Raw genomic sequence first — 18,481 nt, forward strand, 5'->3', positions numbered from 1 at the left:
TTCCTAGGTATCTTTCATGTCAAATGAGAAATGTCGTAGAGTGACTTTGTAACAGGAGCAAGCACAGACTACAAACAGTCTTCCAGCTGTTACCAGCAGATGCCACAACTATGACTGACAGTAGGGAAGAGATAAGCACTTCCGTTTTCAGTTTGCAGATAGTATTTAAAGATAGTAAACTGAAATTAAAAAAAAAAAAAATCCATACTCAAAGTCTGCTGAAGCAGCTGGGAGGATTTTGCTTTAGCCACAAGGCAATTGTGTAAAGCTTGCCTCTTCTAGCAGAGCAGTTTTTTATAAAACAAAATTCATGGGACATACAAGTGTTTGTAAAGCAAGTATCCTATTTTTCTTACTCCTGTGTCACTTAGGCTCATATCTTACAGGCCTGTTAGTTTTTCCTTCAGTTCTCTTTATATATATCAGATATTATTGGTAACAAAGGTAACAGTAGGTTATTATAAAATAATTCCTTATTTTTAGAGAATCTTGACAAATGACAATACTTTTTGTGTGATGAGAATGACTGATAAGGCTCATGTTTTTTTAGTAGGCGGCATAAGGTTCAGGGCTACCAGACAAGCCCATACACAAAACTATCTATGAATTTAAATATAAAGAAATTCTTTTCCTTTTCCATGTTGATGTATTTGATTGGACTCTTCCATGATCTTTCAGATAGCTTAATACTTTAATCACTAGAGCAGTGGCTAGTTCCTGAATATTATTCTTGTTACTGAATTAAAGCTAAAGAAGGGAAAGGGGCGGGGGAAAGCGTGTGGAGAACAACTCTATGGTAATGAATTAGGTGAGGATTAAGAAAGTTTTTGAAGTCAAAATACACAGTAGTATTAGAGTTAGGCTGGGAGAGAAGTAGGAAGAGGGACAGAAGTCCATAGGCAAGCAGAGGGATTCACACAACAGAAGTATTGCTGTGGCATATCGTAAGAAGTCACTAGCTACAAATAGGAGAATTGAGAGATCTTGATTTTTGTCCAACACTACCTCCTGGTTTGGGTCCTAAAATAACAGAAACTTCAGATTACTCTGCTAAAAGAATTGACTTTAACAGGACCTTCCTTCTCTCTATTTACCTGAAATTACAAAATGGTGTTTTAAAAGTGGTATTTTCACAATGCCTGGAATAAAAAGGCTACCTACCTCCTCTCTGCAGCACAACAGATGTGCCTGTCAGTGTAAGTGCTCAGGGTTAACGATGCTCAGCTTTAAATGCCTTGGCTTAAGTGCATATCCTATATCTGTCCTATCCTTTCAATCTTAGTCAATCAGACTTCAGCCTATTTGCATCTGAAAGAAGACTTGAATTGACTATAAAGTATATGCAGTCAATGCATGGATTATTACTAGTGTTGTTATATGCTAATTACATAGCTGCTAATTATACTAGAAAACATGTGGAATAGCTTTCAGACTCCTAGTGCTATATTTAATAAATAAACCTCACATACAGTTAGTTTGCATTCAGTTACTGGCACTGTAGCTGCCCCTTTCTGTTATATTTATAGCTGGAAACCATCAGTGAAGGTAATCTCTTCAGGACATATGTTCTGAGTAAGACACTAATCCTAAACTGGCCCATGGTCTTGCTGTGCAATGCGAGTAGGAGATCGCTGTGATTTGTGCCCCTTCCCTCTCTTGGGCAGTTGCAGCATTGCCAGAGCTTTCACCTAAACTTAGAATTTGGAGCACCTGTACTGCTTAATACACCTAGAGATTTCACAGATTCACCTAGAGATTTTATAGAGTCTTTTACCTACAGGGGAGCTAAAAATCTTTTCAGTGTCACTAATATCACCCAGATGGGATTTAGATTTTAAAGCCTGAATCCATAATGCTGTTCCTGAAGGCATTTCCCTTAGTACTGCTTGATTAGCCAAGCCTTAGTAAATAATTTGGATTTTGACTGTAGGATTTCTACATCTGTTTCTGAAACAGTTTAATTGCATTATGCCCGTGATTATGCCCTTTCAAGAATGAAGATTACTGTTTATGATGCTGCCCTGAGTAATAATAATTCTTGAGATAATCTTGTGACAGTTCAATTGAAACAGTCTCATTTGCAAACAGAAAATCACCAGTAATTGTGCAGACTGATATGCTGTCAGCACTGCTGATCTCTCATTAAATATGTATAGGCTCATGGTTGTTGGCTCACAGTTGAGCCCCAATGTCTTATAGTATTGGTTCAAAAGCACCACTCTTCCAGGGAGAATCCTAAGTGTCCTACATTTCATAACGTCATGTCATACCTCAGCACAGCTGTTTACCACTGCATCACAAATATAGTTTCTTCCCACTCTGCATTTGGGGCTGTATGTTCAATAAATGACAACAAATTTGCATTCTTTTTATTTATTTCCACACTATGATTTTAAGAGCCTAAAAATGCAAGTTCTTCCCTTTATTTCTGCAAGTAGCACTGCAATCATAACTTACAAAAAAAGTTTAAAATACAAAATGTACATGAAATTACAATACAAGGCTCTGTAAACATCTAGAACTTAATCTTTATTGTCCCATATTTTTAAATATAAAACTTCAATTTGAATGATTTCCAAACCGCAAGGAATGACATCCATTGTGAGTATCAAAAATAGACTTTCAAAGCTTTGTTTGCATCAGAACAAAATGGTTATGTTCTTTTCATTCTTTGGTTTAAAAAAGATGGCAGTTCCACTGATAACATATGAAAGCTTTACTGTGGAAATTCAGATTGCTAGTTTATGGTAATTTCAGAAATGAAAACTTTTTTTGCTCCATGGATTACTATACTACCCCTTAATTTTTTTTAACATTGATCTTTGACCTGCCTTATAGAGAAGCTACCTCATCATTAAGGCTTTCCTTCAGGTTAATAATCTAAGTTAGTAGTAAGTTTTGGAAGAGGGCTCAGGGAGGGGAAAGGACTTAAGGGCAAGAAAGTGGATGCCAACAAAATATCAACAGTTGCAGGGTTCTGTTGTTTAATTAAATTTGCATAGTCCAATAGAGATTGTGTGCTTTTTATACCACTAAAATTACACAAGATTAACAGTCTTTCACCTACATTATCACACAAGCTAAAATAAAATTAAGACCCTTGTACTGAAGCTTTTACAAGGCAAATACAAAACTGCTTTAGTATCCAAAGCTATATATTTTTTTTTAATTTCATTTTTAAATAGGAAAGCATCTCTATGTCTACAGGCATCAAGGTATTTAAAGGCATCAGAAAATTTAGTGCATAGCAACTCTGGACTGTTTGGGCTCCTATATTTTAGGTACAGTATGAATTCCAGCTACTTACTTGGAGAACTTGCAAGGAGAAGTCTGTACCAGTAGGATAAAGGAGCATAAATCCCATACAGTATGAAAAGCTTTGAAGTTAGAATTCTCCTACAAACAATGGTTAATGCAAAAGACCTGGTACATGAATGAAAACTGGGACATACCTTGCCACCAGCACACAGTCTGAAAACAATTACATATCTTACAGTGTTTTTTGCTTTTTTTTGGTTTTGTTTTGCTTTTTTTAAAAAGTGTTTAAAAACATAAGTAGATGTATTTCTGAACATGTCAATCCTTTTCTAGGATCATTAGCGTAAATGAGTAGAGGACAGAGTAAAGCACCATCACTGAGGGACAGTTACAATATCACACTTTTCAGGTTACAGCCCTGCCAATTTTTTTTTTCCTTTCAAATTTAAAGATTTGCACCATTGAACAATACATTCACAAAAAAGGATGCTTAGATTCCCAGCACATACATAGTGGCCTAGCATTAAGTTGTTTGAAATAACTATGAATTGCCTAGACAGTAGTCTTAGGTTGCGCTCTTAAAAGGAAATAATTCATAAAAGGTTTTAATTTTACCCACTTAATGTATGGCCTTTTAAAAAGTCAATGATTCAACTATTACAGAAGTGTGGTTATAGCTACTTTAATGGTATTGCTTGGACTCTGACTTAAGTTAAGGTGTAATGTTTTGTCTACAAGAGGCTCAATGTAAAGCTTCCCCCTGATTGCCAAAATGCATCATTAGAAATCTATACTTACTCTTACAGGTTTTTTCATTAATGGAGTCCATTTTAAGATGTTCTACTGTAATTCTAAGAGTCTGTAACATTTTTCTACAGAACAGAGGCACATCTTCCACATGTGTTCAGCCATTAAAATGTCCACAGTTGCCTGACCTAATTTTAATGCAACTACCCTTCCTATATTTCGATAATTTTGAATGTGTTGGCTCTGTATTTTCATTAGAACATCATGACTCCTCCAAATGAGGAGCTAAAAACAATTCTTAAATATATGAGGTTCAGTGTATTTCTGATCTTACTTTGCTGTGATTATTGTTGTACCCTGTATGAACCATATCAGAAAGTTTCGTAAACTACAATTTCTTTGGGGGACGAGGGGGCATTGGGGTGGTCGTGGTGGGTGTTTCTGGCCTAAACAGGCAGTTTCAGATCCTCTCCTAGGTTTCTAATCATAGAGGCCTGAGATTTTTTGATAACTATGTAAACATTATCAGATTATGTGGGTAAGGGAAATGCATCCTTTGAACATAGCACTAAGTATACTGCTGCCGTGAATCTTGTGCATTTCTTTGGTAACTTCTGCTTCACACATTTACAATTCAACATGGGCAAATTTTACTACTTAATCACTAATTCACAGTAAATTATGTTTTATCAGACTAAAGCTTATAAACAGTTTAAATTTAGGGAACTGTAATTGTCATCTCGTTAGGACTTCAAAGTGGCATGGTTCAGGCATACAGCACATAAAAGATACACATGTGACCAAATGATTTATTGCATGGAAAATTTGAATGCCACTGAATTGGTAATTTCAAAACAGTATTCTGTAGTGATAACAGGAACACTCAGATCCTTAGCAAATATTAAATTTCTTCTGTATCTAGCATGGCTTTGAAGTTGCAGTTCTTTACTCTAAAATCCTAGTTCTCAAATTTGATTACGAATGTAACTTTCTAAGAAAAGCTATTTCAAGAAGGAGCCTGTGCTAACAAAGTACAGGAAGATTATCCACAAGTTAAAAAAGTTAAATTTTGGAATGTCATTTCTATCCCAACACTTCCATGATGGAATGGTCTTTTTGCAGCCTATCAAGTAACATTTTCAGTTTATAAACAAGTGCAGATCTACATTTGGCTTTGCTTCCTATGAATCTAAGAGAGAAAACACTAAAGTATCTGTATACACAATGACTTCCACGGCATTGGCTTCAGATGACAGGTATGATTTGCCTCTGGAAGATCTTACTAAAAAAAATTTTAAACAGTATAAGCTTAAAGGCTTTCCAAAATGACCAAAAGGTGTTACAAATCATCAGTTACAACTATACTATCTCTAAGGGAAAGCAGCACACTGAAGATGTGTATTAAATCTTTCTCCACGTTCAGTACTGTGAATATTATAAGAGCAAACTAACATCTTCACACATTTGAAGCACTTACAATATAAAAGTATTCTATTTAAATGCAAAAAAGCAAAGCTTGTTTGTAACTTTTGAACAGTTAAAATATCTGGTGTAGATTCTGTGTGTCCGTTTTAAGAAGTCACTTTACAGCATCTGAGGAACTATCATTATAAATGCTCTGTCTCTACATCAAAAATGTAACCCACTAAAAGGGCTATGCAAGGATCCACTGTTCCAGTTCATAAAGGCCACAGAGTTGGAAGCACAGTAAGTCTAAAGAGGAAGAGGATGAAGTAATATTCAGAGAAATTGTGAAGCTTTCATGGATGCTTAGTTGTAAGCTTATCTGTTACTGGATTCCATCAGAGATTCCTGTCTCCAGCGATCCAGGGCATGTACGTGGAGACTGGCTGGCCACTGTTGTTCCATGTGATACTGAGATCTGTGACATATCTCTTCCTATGATCTCATTCACTACAAAAAAATAAAAAAGTGGCTGTTTTTATGCTTTCCAAAATGTCACTCATCAACATGTCCCTTTTAAAAAAGTATTTTGGTGCTAAGCCTTCATACAGTTAAGAAACAGAGGATGAAAAAGAAAACTACCTTCAGTAACAGTTATGCAAGGAAAAAAAAAGTTCTAGCTTGTCTTAGTATTGTACTATGTACTTACCATAATCCATGTTGGAGGATCCCCAAAACACTAAAGAAAACAAGTAAATGTATATTATTCATGAAAACGAGGTAACGGAAAGGCACAGCATAAGCAAGTTCAGTTCAAGTTCAGATTTCCCCACAGACCTCTTTCCGTTTGAGAGCGTAACAGGAACGACAATCAACTCTGCTGTGGGAATCCTGGCCATATCAAGCTACTTACAGAACTTCCTCAGAACTTGGATTTGGGTTAATACAATATCTTTAGTACTACATATCTATTTAATTAGCCAGTCTTCTGAAAAACTTGCATGTCTGAAACTGCAGTAACTTTCCTACCTTTATCAGACAGCTTTTTCTATCACAAAGAATTGAGACTGACTAATACACAGGTCAAATCGTGTGCATGTGATGAATTCAGCAGACAATAGTCAATCATTATTATTTACAAGTGAGGGATGCCACTATAAATACATGAAATTAGTGCAGAAATTATCAACAAGTGAAAGTTTCAGTGTTACTCTAAAGCCTAGACAAAAGTGCAAATATCATGTAATGTGGGAAACGACAGGAATAACTTTAATGGTGGAGCTTAAAGCCACTGATGTGAATGCCCATTTTAAAAAGGGGGCAATGGTAAGTTTAACTGAGAAAAATGAATCGGTAACATTCTAAGCAGAGAAGAAAAATACCACATTTAATATAGGAAAAAAATTTAGATAATTGTAAGACATTAACAAAAATACACAGTACCATATAATACTTAGAGGAGGCAATTATGGTAAGTGTTTTCCACAGAGTGGCAATAGATGTTGAATCTCTTAATCGTAAGACATTTGAATATGCCAAATTATAATAATAAAAGAAACCTTCTAACACAAATTTGTTGGACCTTTTATAAATTGACTTATAATGGGATCCTTTTGTTGAATGGGGCCTTTCCTAGTAAGAGAAGTTTGTTTTCCTAGTAAGCTGCTTCTACTGAAAGGCTTAACAGATTTTGAAACTAGGCTTTTGTTCCTTTATACTCCATTGGGTAACTTTGCCATTCACTTTACAGAATAACGGTCATATCCTTCACCACCCTTGTTAATGCTTCCTTAATTTTCCCATAGGAGGATTTAGCTTCCTTCCAGTATTTAAGATTAGGACAAAATAGGAATGTGCTGTGTCCTAAAATCAAATGTACAGGGAAGGTAGATTGTGCTTTATGTTTATAAAGTACTCAACAGTCTGAACAGTGCCTTCTGTTGCAGCAGTAGCATCATAAGTGGACCTGAAAGAAAATGCACTTATGTCCATGAATGTTTTGTAGTATCTGTAGTGGTAGCCAATGCATCACCTTCTATACTTGAATAGAAAGCCACCAAAGAATTTTGTATTGGGCTTCTACATAAAGTAACTGCTTAATGATTCTGCTAATATATTAGCCACATTTTACAACACTAATTCATTGTGATTAAACTGTAGGAATAGCATATTATTGCCTTACTGTCTGTGTGTGTGTGTGTGTGTGTGTGTATATATATATATATTTGTGTATACACACACATATTTATTTATATATATATATATATAAAAGCCTACTCTGAAAACAGGTTCCATCTGTATTTTTGTATTTTATTTAGGAAAGCTTTAAATCACCTTATGTCACATAACCATATTTAATTGTGGAGGAGGTATTTGTTATCTAAAAGGCAGTCAGTGGTGGTGGTACTCTCTTGCATGAATGTAAGGACAGATCTGTTTGTTAGAAATGCACATTATGGCAGCCCAAAGGTTAAAATAGTTCAGGTGCGCTATGTACAAAGCAATTCCCTTGAGCATTACAAGACAGCACATTACTAGCACTAACACATTACTTCAAAAAACCTGTTTCATTCAGTGAATTTAACTGGTATTTATACCACTGAAAATTGTGACTGTAGGTAGGATCCTTTTAAAATATTTTTATTTATCAACATAGCACATAAGTAAGCAGCTGTTACAAAACAGGATGCTTTTTACTGAATTTAGATGTTCACATATAAGTAGCACACTCCGGTTTCTCTCAGGACACTCTTTAACTTGCTCTAACTACAGGACCCTAGTAACTAACACCTACTGTATACCGCTGAACAGTTGTTTTGTGAAAATCAAATATTGCAGCTGTTCAGTACTATTAAAACTTTGAGCAGTATTTAAAAACATGACTAAATCCTTTTTATACTTAAAGAAAATGACAATCTAATAATTTTAAAGTTTTGATAGATTTTATATATAAATAGCATGTGGGTTTTTGGGGGGCAACATCAAAACACACTGATCTATACTGTTACATCATTCTGTAGTCTCACAGGCAGAGGTGTTTACTTACTGAACAGCACTGTAGCCATGTGGCATTAAATTTTCCGTAAATCACATTTATAGCATGAAAACAATAGCTGGTCATGTGGTATTGTATTTGCCAAAGTGCTGCATAATTCATTACACAGAGTATTACATTCAAGTTGCAGGTTAGTGGGTGTGGCTTGTCTGTTCTTTTAATAATTATCTACTTGTTTACAAAAAAAGTTTTATACCTTAGTGTAATAGCACTATCATGCCTTACATTTTGCTGTAAGAGAATTTTTGTGTGTGTGTGTGTGGGGGGGACAACACTGTTAGTCTGTGGCAAATAGAGATTTATGTGGTTTATACGGATTTACATTAGAAACATCTCCAATTTCTAACTGGAATGCAGTACCAGTAGTTCATCCTCTTCTCTCATTCTCTGCAACATAAAATTCTAGTGGAATAGTTGTACTTGCGCTAGTGGTTTTGCTAGGATTGCTAAATTTTAAACTGAACCAGTATTCAGGTCCGTCCTCCCCCCCCTTTTCTTTATTATTATAAGTAGTGTCTAAATTGGAGTTCTGTCTGACAACTATGCAAGCCTGAATCCTTCTGTCATTTGTCTCTGACAAAGGTGGTTTTTCACATTTTCATAGCTTGTAGTCTCCCGCCTAGCACATCTTATTTTATGCTGTATCCAAGAGTGCCCAATTCATACTACAGCTGTCTAAATCTGTAAGCAACAGATGTACAAGGGGAGGCCTGTGGACTCTGGAAGACTGTACACTGACTTACATTAAAAAAAAAAAAAACCCCAAAACTGCATATGATCGTATACTGCTTCAAAGAAAGCACAGAATCTAGTAGCTGAGATCAAAGAAGTGCTCTCACCTTCTGTAGTGCAGTAGGCTGGCTGCCAGGTCTGAGACAGCGGAGCAGGGGCTGTACTGGGAGCCAGGGCATGGGCTAAGCAAGATTATGAGCTTGCTGCTGCCTGTCTGGCTGTGCCCAACACACCTGCAAGCACTGGAATGCCTGAACAGGGACAGAGGGGAGTACAGATCGAACATGCAGGCTACTAGCTATAGCAGTGGACTCTTAAACCAAGAAAGAAGCTTTTCTAGTGAAAGCTGGTCTTTTAAAGCCTGAAGAAAATCGTTAAGAAGCCGTATTGAATATTTACCAAAATTAGGTAGCCTGGAAATCCTTTGGAATAGCTCACTGAAGAGAGGCACAACTCAGCTTTAAGGCAGCAAATGATGAGATGACTGGATATGTCTAAACTGGGAAGCATTTGGCTTTCTATGAAGGACATCCTGCATTTACCAGCAGTATAATTAACTTGTCTGATAGTGGGATGGTATAAATTGATGAAGAATTAATTTTAAAATATAAATCATAGCCAATAAGAAAAGTAAGATCTTGCACTGAAATGTACAGGACTGAAGGTAGAATCATATGGTGGTTTCCCTTTTTGTATTCCTTTCTGATGGAGTAAATACTATTAGCTTAAAGACTGAATTAGAAAGCTAAAGGCTAGTATTTGAATGTATGACATACTACCTTCCTCCACATAGGGTTGTTATTACCACAGAATCTGCAGTGGTCTGTGATTAAAACTCAAGTCTTAACTTATGAACATAAACACAGATTTTTTTTTTTTGTGACTGTTGCTTAGCAAAAACTAAGTTCTTAGATGACCAGATTGGGAGAGGAAGTCTACTTCAACAGACCTCAAAGGACAGAGCTCAGGCAACACTGATGGTATCTTATATAACAAAAGAAAACTTGTTTGCTATACTTGCAGAGGAAAGCTTTATCCCAACTTTCCTGTTTTCAACTATGGTGGGGGCAGGGGGAACACTATTCTTGAAATATAGCTAGATAAAATTTCATATGCCCTTTCACTTAACCTTAAAAGACATCCAGTTAGCAATCAGATACTAGGAAACCACGATACTTGTATTTTATAAAATTTCCTTTTGCCCTTCAGCATGTTTCTTGGTGTTACAGTGGTCTAGCTAATATGTAGTACTGATTTAATTACCTACTGATCATCAATGATCAGTGTCAATTGAGTGGATAATATCAAAAGTGCTAGCAAACGTTTTATGGGCTAATAATCAAGGCTGCTAATCTTGAAATAATGACTGGATCAGAAGCAGGATTTATGACGTGATCAGTACTGGACAAGAATAAGATCAAAATAAGAGAAGGCTGGCACATGCTACAATCTCTGTAGAAACATGGCACATCCCTCCACTACAAAGGTGATAATAGCATTTTGAAAACTTGATTGTCAGGTATGGCATGGATCAAAATGCAATACAAGTTTGTTTCTCCCTCTCTGGCTGTGAAATGAAAATAACTTTTAATAACTATCCTGTGTCTATTTAATTGACCTCTTTGGCAGTTATCCCAGATTTCAGAATTTCAACTGTTACTTTATTTGCAATAGTTTCACCTTTTTCTTCTCCAGTATTTACACAAAATGTAAGCTGGCTGGTAGATTTATACTAATAGCTAAAAATAGATTGTGCAGAACAGAATTTAGATTGGTGGGAAAAAAAAACATTCTGCTGCAGACTTAGATGGACCTCTCAATACTGACAGCAGTACAGCATACTGCAAACTTTTTTTTCCTCTGTACTGCATCTAACAAAACATGAAAGTGATCTGGAGGCTCAAACCCCTTGATTTTTTTCTTTTCTTTCTTTCTTTTTTTATTTTTTTAAAGCATACTAACACCAATACCAGTAGGACAGAGATGAAGATAACCAGCTCTAACTTCTGGATTTGCTGTCAAGCTTGTAAAACAAGCAACCACATATTCGCTCTATTCGTGGTCTGTTCCCACTGTTCTGACTTCACATAGTGTTCTGTTTGCTTTTGTAAGTCCCTACTGACTGCACACATGAAAGACAGTGAGCGGCTGAGATTGATACAAAAACTGGGCCACAACTCCTTGGAGGCCTGGGTTTTTTTTTTTTAATTAATTTATTTTTTTCTTTTAACTTTTAGTCTGAGGGCTTTGCCTCCTGATCACTGAAGACTTGCACTGGGACAGCTGATAAAGCTATTGCTCCAGCTGTTTGCTGCATGAACAACCAGACTGTTCATGAAGGTCTTCTAAACTGCTGTAAATTGCAATCCAGAGTTTTAAGATAAACTAAAATTAGGTTGAACAGCTCAGCCATCTGTGCAGCAAGTGAGACATACAGCTAGGGGTAAATAATCTCATCAGCTGTTCCAATAAAGGCATCAGTGCTCTGGAGTCGGAACCTCAACCCACGGTCCTGTTAGCAGTACTGACCAACCACTCAGGAGATATTCTCATTTAAACAAATCACATCAGCTGATTCCAACAGAGCAAAGCTCTTGCATTATGAAACATGCCAACATCACAAAAACTGGTGCTTTTAGTAACAGGTTTTGGAAGGAGGGTAGGGGTTGGATAAATAAAAAGCTTTAAGAATTTACAGTGACAAGTTCTTAAAGAAAAGAACTGCTGCTTTGACACATTTATAAGGTCTATTTTTTTCCTCTCATTGCTTTGTTTCAACTTGTATACTTGTAGTATCTTAATAAATATTTTATATTAGACTAAAAAAGCATTCAGATATAGTGTGAGCTCTGACATAGGTGTTTGAAGTTATAACAACAGAAGTAAATACATTGTATTTTTCAATCAAATGCCAACCAAATACTAGCATGTTCCTACACTAGTCTGTACTTCAATTGCCATGAATCTGTGAATGCTAAGAGACACGTACTATGTACTGGAGCATGAAGAAAAATATAAGCCATTCCTGAACCCTAAAGACCTTTCTGGAACAGTGTAAGTGACCTTTTTTCCTGTGCAGGAAGCTGGTAATCTGTAATTGGCACCTATACTTTCTACAGAATAAGACAATCTTTCTAATAAGCAATTACTGAGCATTTTAGGTTTTCATAGGTAAAAAACACTACTTCTGTGGAGGACTACAAGCAAACCAGTTTGGATTACATTCCATTTGGTATATAATGGTCAGTAGAGACATAGGCAAGCACACAATGATCCTTCCCCAGCACCATGTCAGCCTCCAAAAATGCCTTTGGCATAGGGAATTCCTGAGCCAGAGACAGTATCTTTTGTGCTGAACAATCCTATATGGATTCTTTTTTCCCCAGTCTTTCTGATCTATGTAAAGTTTTGGCATCCACAACACACTGACAGTAAGTCCCAAAGCTTAACTACATAAAGTTGTAACAGCTCTTTTTATTTGTGTTGAACTTGCTACATAATTATTTCATTTGTTGGACACTGGTTGTTGTCTCTCCTAAGAAGTACTTTCCATTACCTCTTCTGTGCCACCTACTAGTTTTATTGATCTTTACTAAATTCCTCCCATTCATTTTCTTTTCTGGACTGAAGAGTCCTATCCCATTCAACATAATTTCCTTTCCAAATCTTTGGTCATGCTAGTTAGCCTTAACAACAACAACAAAAAAAGCAAACAAACAAAACTTTGACAACAATAACTTGTATGCATCTAATTCCAGTTTGACATCAGCAAACGGAGAAGGAAACCATAATCAAGATGTGGGATTTGTTTTGTCCTGTACTGCTTTCCTAATTGATCCTAGCATTTTATTTGCCCCTTTTTTTGAACACTACTGAGCTCAAGTTTTCAAAGAACTGTCCATTCAAATTCAAGATTATTTTAACTGGTAATAGTTCAGACAGCTTGTTCACTGTATGTATGGAATCAGGGCAGGGTTGTTTTTTTTCCTCTTACCCTCATTTCCACTCCTTTATGTTACTGACTTTTTTTTTTGTTTTGTTTTGTTTTTTTAATCATGAGGTCTTTCCTCTAGATGTTTGCAGACAATTTTTGTTATTTATTACTCTGAATAGCTGAGCAGCAGCAGCAGTGTCGCGTTTATCAACTTCGAGTTCTCTGGCTCCAAATCAGATTTAAGCAAGAAGTTATACTTTGCAGTTAATAGTTCAGCTGTTTCTTATTCTTTTGGAATTGTTGTCTGGCATGTCATCCAGTTGTGAATTGTCACTGTTTTATCTATTTGTTCTAAAAACTTTTTACTGACACTTAAACTTGCAACACGTCCCTTTTAAAAAGGACTTTGGCATGGGAATCTCGAGTTCCTTGACTGTGAACATGAATGCAAAAAATTTTCTAGGGTCACTTGGTCTTTCACATTTCCTTCAGTAATTACTTGAATTCCTGTTTTGTCATCTACTAGTCCTAGTGGTACTCTGACAGGCCTCAAGCCTCTTGCTTTTTTAGGACTAAGAACTCATTCTTAGGAACTTCCTGATCTAGAACTTCTTGCTCTTCTGTCTCGCCAGATTTCACATTTAACTTAATTATTTTCATGTTCTTTTCAGTTTTCTGCATTTGGAAGCAACTTCTAGTCTTTCTCACTGTGCAGTTTAATTATATGTTTAGTTTGAACCTTCACTGACAGTCTGCAGACTGCTTGCAATCATTGCAATCATTTTACCCTTTTGACTCCTTTTTTTTTTTAAGTTACATTATTTTCATGTAGTTCCCCTTCTGAAGTCACAGCCTGCAATGCTGAAACTGATACAGAAGAACTCTTTAAAAGAAAGATTTCTGAACCAGTTCCTGTGCGTTTCTTGAGACCAAATAAAGCAATGTTTCCCCATGTGGGTTCTTCTCATGACTTAGTGCTCCATGAAGCAGTCATGACACTTACCCATTCTACACAGGATGACTCAATTATTCCATTCTTGTGCTTCCTGTCTTTGCAGCTTGTCTGATCTCCCACAGCACAGTTACAGTTGCTGGCCTGTTCAGTACTATAATCTAGATAGTCTACTTTTCCTATTTTAAGCCTGGAAGTTAAATCTAAAACCATTCTGTAATACTAGTTGATAAAGTTAACTTGTCTGATTTGACACTAAGTGTTCTTTAAGGTATAGAACCATTTCTCTGCCTTTCCTGTGTGAACATGTATTGGTATCTTGCTGATTATCTTTCTTAGACCAAATACCTGAAACACCCTTATTTTAAATAATTTTTTTTCCATGTTTCCCAGTCCTATTTCTTAGATATTAGCATCTGTGCATGAGCATGCTTCTGTCTGGATATGGTGTTCTCTTTGTGTGCCCTTTTTATATAGGTTCTGTCTGTTGGCTTGCATTTCATAATTTACAGTTTAGGTTTTGCCAAAAACTGTCCAGCCCTCTACCTAAGGATACTGGTGTTTGGGAGGAAGGGTTTGTTATTAAAATGACTCCATCATTCAAGGACTCGTGCTCTTCAACAATGATCTAAGCCACAGCTGGTGTTTTACTAATCCATCTGCAGTTTCAACATACAAAAATGTCATGTTAGTGTACAAAGTCCTTTTCCTAGTTCTGCCATTCTGAATTGTATCTACTTACCTTACGGGCAGCATTTTGCTATGAAAGCAAAGCAGAACTAACTCAGTGTTTTTGAAAAATGGTAAAAGACCAACTTTGCAATTTCTTTTTAAATAGTTTTGTGACTAAACTTTAATATTGGTCTACACACTAATTGTGTAGAAGTTTTATTAAGGCTTTAATAAAGCTAGGTCACGTCACTTTGAACAATCCCAAATTCATTGTACACTTATAGGTATTCCTGTTTAAAAATCGATGTGGAAAATAATTGTGCCTTATAAAAAAGGGACAGGATAGTTCTTTAGCACTTTAGGGATGTTTGTAAAAATGAAAAACACTTAAGAAGAATGAGTATAAACACAAACACAACCAACATACCGTTTGTCAACTTCTAATATAGTTACTACTTAAGAGAGAGTCATAGTGGATAACTATCTTGTTTATATGTGAAATAAAGAAGCTGAAAGCATCTTAAAGCAAATGCAGATGATCTTTCCCCAATGTAGAGCACATTCAACTAGAAATCTATTTATGAAATCCATATTCCTGATACTTAAGATTGGTACTGCATGCCACTGTGTTCTGCCTAGTTAAATTAACAGTGCCTCATCTTTTTAAAAGAAGGAGAACCATCCTAAATTTATCACAGTTAACTCATCTGGCCACCCCACAGCCTTGGCTGTACTTGGCTCAAGATTTTCATAGCCTCTTCTATTATTTTACTAGATCCTACAGCACTCAGGAAGTTCTGTGGCAGCTATATATACTTTAAGTGGAGGTTTTTACTGAATGAGCTTACACCTGGCTCACAACTTCTGAATTTTCCAACTATTACAGAGCAGGCAGGTGTCCAATTATAGCAATACTTGAGTATTATATACCACTTTTCACTTGTAGATGTTATGACTATTAAAACACTTTCCCCTTTTCTTTGTGCTCCAATTTCAAACATTGAAGCATTTCAGTAAGCAGACTCACCCTCTAGATTTTCCACATAGGAGTTGGACATGAGTGCTGAATGTTGAGTCCATTTCTCTGTTGAACCTGATGGCTGGTATTCCAGGTCAGAGATAAAACTGTCTGTGTCAGAGAAGAAGACAGACATAACTACTGACTGGACTAAACCAAGAAGTTACAGTTCACTCAACCAGGAAGTGACTTTCAGTTTTCTTTTAATAGCACTGACTTCAAGTACCCGGTTTCATTCACAACTACTACATATTTTGATATAAGTAACTATTTATAGATTGTCAGAGTCTTTCTAAAAAACAGCATCACTTAGTTTGTTATATTTAATTACTTTTCAGTTATCATCCAGAGCCATTAAAAGGGTTAAAATTTTCAGATGTCTATCTAGTCATCTTATCATGGATTTCATACTACATAAATTGCATTTTAGTAGTTATGTTAGTTTAGAACATTCATTCTTACAATTTTCTCAAATCTGCTTTACTTAATAAGGTCAAATTATAAGTGCTCATGCCACTTGATACTGCCTGCACTGAACAAGGTAGGCAAAAGAGTGCTAGTAAATAAAACTTCTATTTTTAGTCTTCTGTCCTTTAAACAAAGCAAACTGTTGCTGTAAACAGCTACTAACTTCCCCTTTACTTGTCAAACTATTTGAATGTTTTCCCCAAGGTGCTGATCTGCAGTAAGTCAGGCCACAGTTTAAAGCATCACAAAAGTGAGTATTATCCTGGTATAGTCAGCTCTATCAGACAAAGACAATGTGAGAGTACCAAGGAGGAACTGGAAAAAATGTACTCCATTGAACTGTTTCCTGGAAGGAAAAATGAATGTGGAATATTGTATTTATTACATTACCTAACAAAAGTATATTTATTCAGTTGTGATTAGTGAGTATGCACAAGTTATATAAATCTACTCTTCCCCCCCTCCCCCCCCTTTCTGTCCAGGACAAAGCTGCAAGTTTAGTAAGATGGGCTTTAATGCAGTTACCAGAATTACTCTGGAAACTGGCTAATTTGTGCCTTCTGGATAGAGCCACACATCTGCTTTGTCAACGTGATTTGCAAGCCCCGGTTAGGGATGACTCGTGGGAGCATGAAGAACTCTATTCTGACTTCCTCCTGAAATTCAGGTGGTTCATATTACTTCTTTGGATGACCTCTTAAGATTGCTTAAAGTGTAAAATTAAACGTATTTAAACTGGACGTGGAAGGCAGTATCTTGGTTTTGATAAAATGTCCACTGCCATTTTGAAGGAACGGAGTAGACAAAGGGCAAATTCTGGTCAAGTAACAGGAGATTAAGAAAAGAACACTTCTCCGATCACCATGGTAGGTAGGAATGAGCAGCGGGAAAGTCATATTTAAAGAAAGATCTAAAGAATCCAGAGAGAGAGGCAGAAAATTACCTTGAAATGAAATGAATTAACCTTTGTGGACAATCCTTTTTCAAGCTCAGACTTTCAAAGGAGTAGACAACATACTGACAAAAGTCAGTGGAGTTAATTCATCCTTTTAAGTAGAAGTCTCTGCACCCTGAAGTCTACATAGCTTATATAGTAAGGATTATTTGTCACTCTAGTAGAGAAATATGATTCTGAATAATTTTTTAAAATTAATTTCATACATGGAGGAATTCTGAGTTACGTGTGGTGTCCTAATAAAGCTGATGACATTAGTATGCTTTTACTTTTATAAACTTCTGACAAAATATGTTGTATTTAACACAAGTAACACATCTCCTGTCACCAGCTTCTGGAATAAAGTGTGCACTTGGTTAGGACACACCGTATTTGTCATTTGAGAAACACAGTAAATAAAGCAACAGCCTATTAAAGCGTGTAGTATAGCATAAGGATTTTGTACAACAACGCATTCTGAAGTTAAACAGCAGATAAACAGAAATTCCTTTAGCTGATCATTTCATATACATCTGAGAAATGTTTTTTTTACTTCCCTAAGCAATATTAAAATGTGGTTTGTATCCAAAGAATAAAACACTAAAATTAAAAACTACTCTATTTAATTAGAAAGCAAGAAAACTGACATCCTGTAGATCTACCTATTTAAATGTTCAAAAATTCATACTGTTAAGAAGTCTACCTCTTTGTCTGGCCTCTTCTCTTAAAAAAGGGTTTAAAAAACCCCAAAAATCAAACAAAAAACCTTCAATTTTCTGCACCAGATTTGGGTCAAATGAGTCAGTCAGCTTAAAATTAGAGTGCTATTAAGAATATAGACAGAACAAAGAGCTACTGGAGTCCTACCCTTTGGTTTTCAGGATCTCATCTTACAGGAGTCAAGCAATTTACTCTTTTGTAGCTGCCTAAAAATTTAGTTTGCATATCCTCTAGTACTTAGACACAGAAAATACTAACTGAAAAAGATGTGTGGCCAACTTGCCTTATACCAGAAAATGTGCTGTTTTCAGAACAGTGGATCCTATACTGGAATGCATAATTGTTTGCAAGTACTCCTATAGTAAGGAGTAGGTTTTGGGGGGTGGGGGTTGTTTGTTTGTTTTAGTTCTTTGCAATAGGCTGCCAAACAACTATGTGAAACTTCCTGTATCAGCTGTTTACGTTCGGTAGTATTGCTGTACCCATCTAGGAAGTGTTGTTTTTTTTTAGAGGACAGCTGACTGAATTAGTGTATTTTACAGATGCAATTAAGATCGGTAAACCTCAAAGAACATTATGAGTAGCCT

General features: G+C 36.0%; 1 protein-coding gene across 3 annotated transcripts in view; it reads right to left on the reverse strand.

Annotated features, from left to right (window-relative positions):
- Positions 1-2,357: 2,357 nt before the first annotated feature.
- Positions 2,358-18,481, reverse strand: part of NFATC3 (nuclear factor of activated T cells 3) — a 79,078-nt gene continuing 62,954 nt past the window's right edge. Inside the window, exons 10-12 of one of the 3 annotated variants that reach the window (XM_064519494.1) lie at positions 15,782-15,883; positions 6,119-6,148; positions 2,358-5,919 (exon numbers count right to left, since the gene is read on the reverse strand). In XM_064519494.1, coding sequence (XP_064375564.1) covers positions 5,795-5,919; positions 6,119-6,148; positions 15,782-15,883 — 257 coding nt within the window. In that variant the 3' untranslated portion in view covers positions 2,358-5,794. The remainder of the gene's footprint in view (positions 5,920-6,118; positions 6,149-15,781; positions 15,884-18,481) is intronic. The other 2 variants (XM_064519495.1, XM_064519496.1) reach the window with 2 other exon arrangements.

Source organism: Dromaius novaehollandiae, chromosome 13 (genome assembly GCF_036370855.1).
Source record: "Dromaius novaehollandiae isolate bDroNov1 chromosome 13, bDroNov1.hap1, whole genome shotgun sequence".
Taxonomy (NCBI): Eukaryota; Metazoa; Chordata; class Aves; order Casuariiformes; family Dromaiidae; genus Dromaius; species Dromaius novaehollandiae.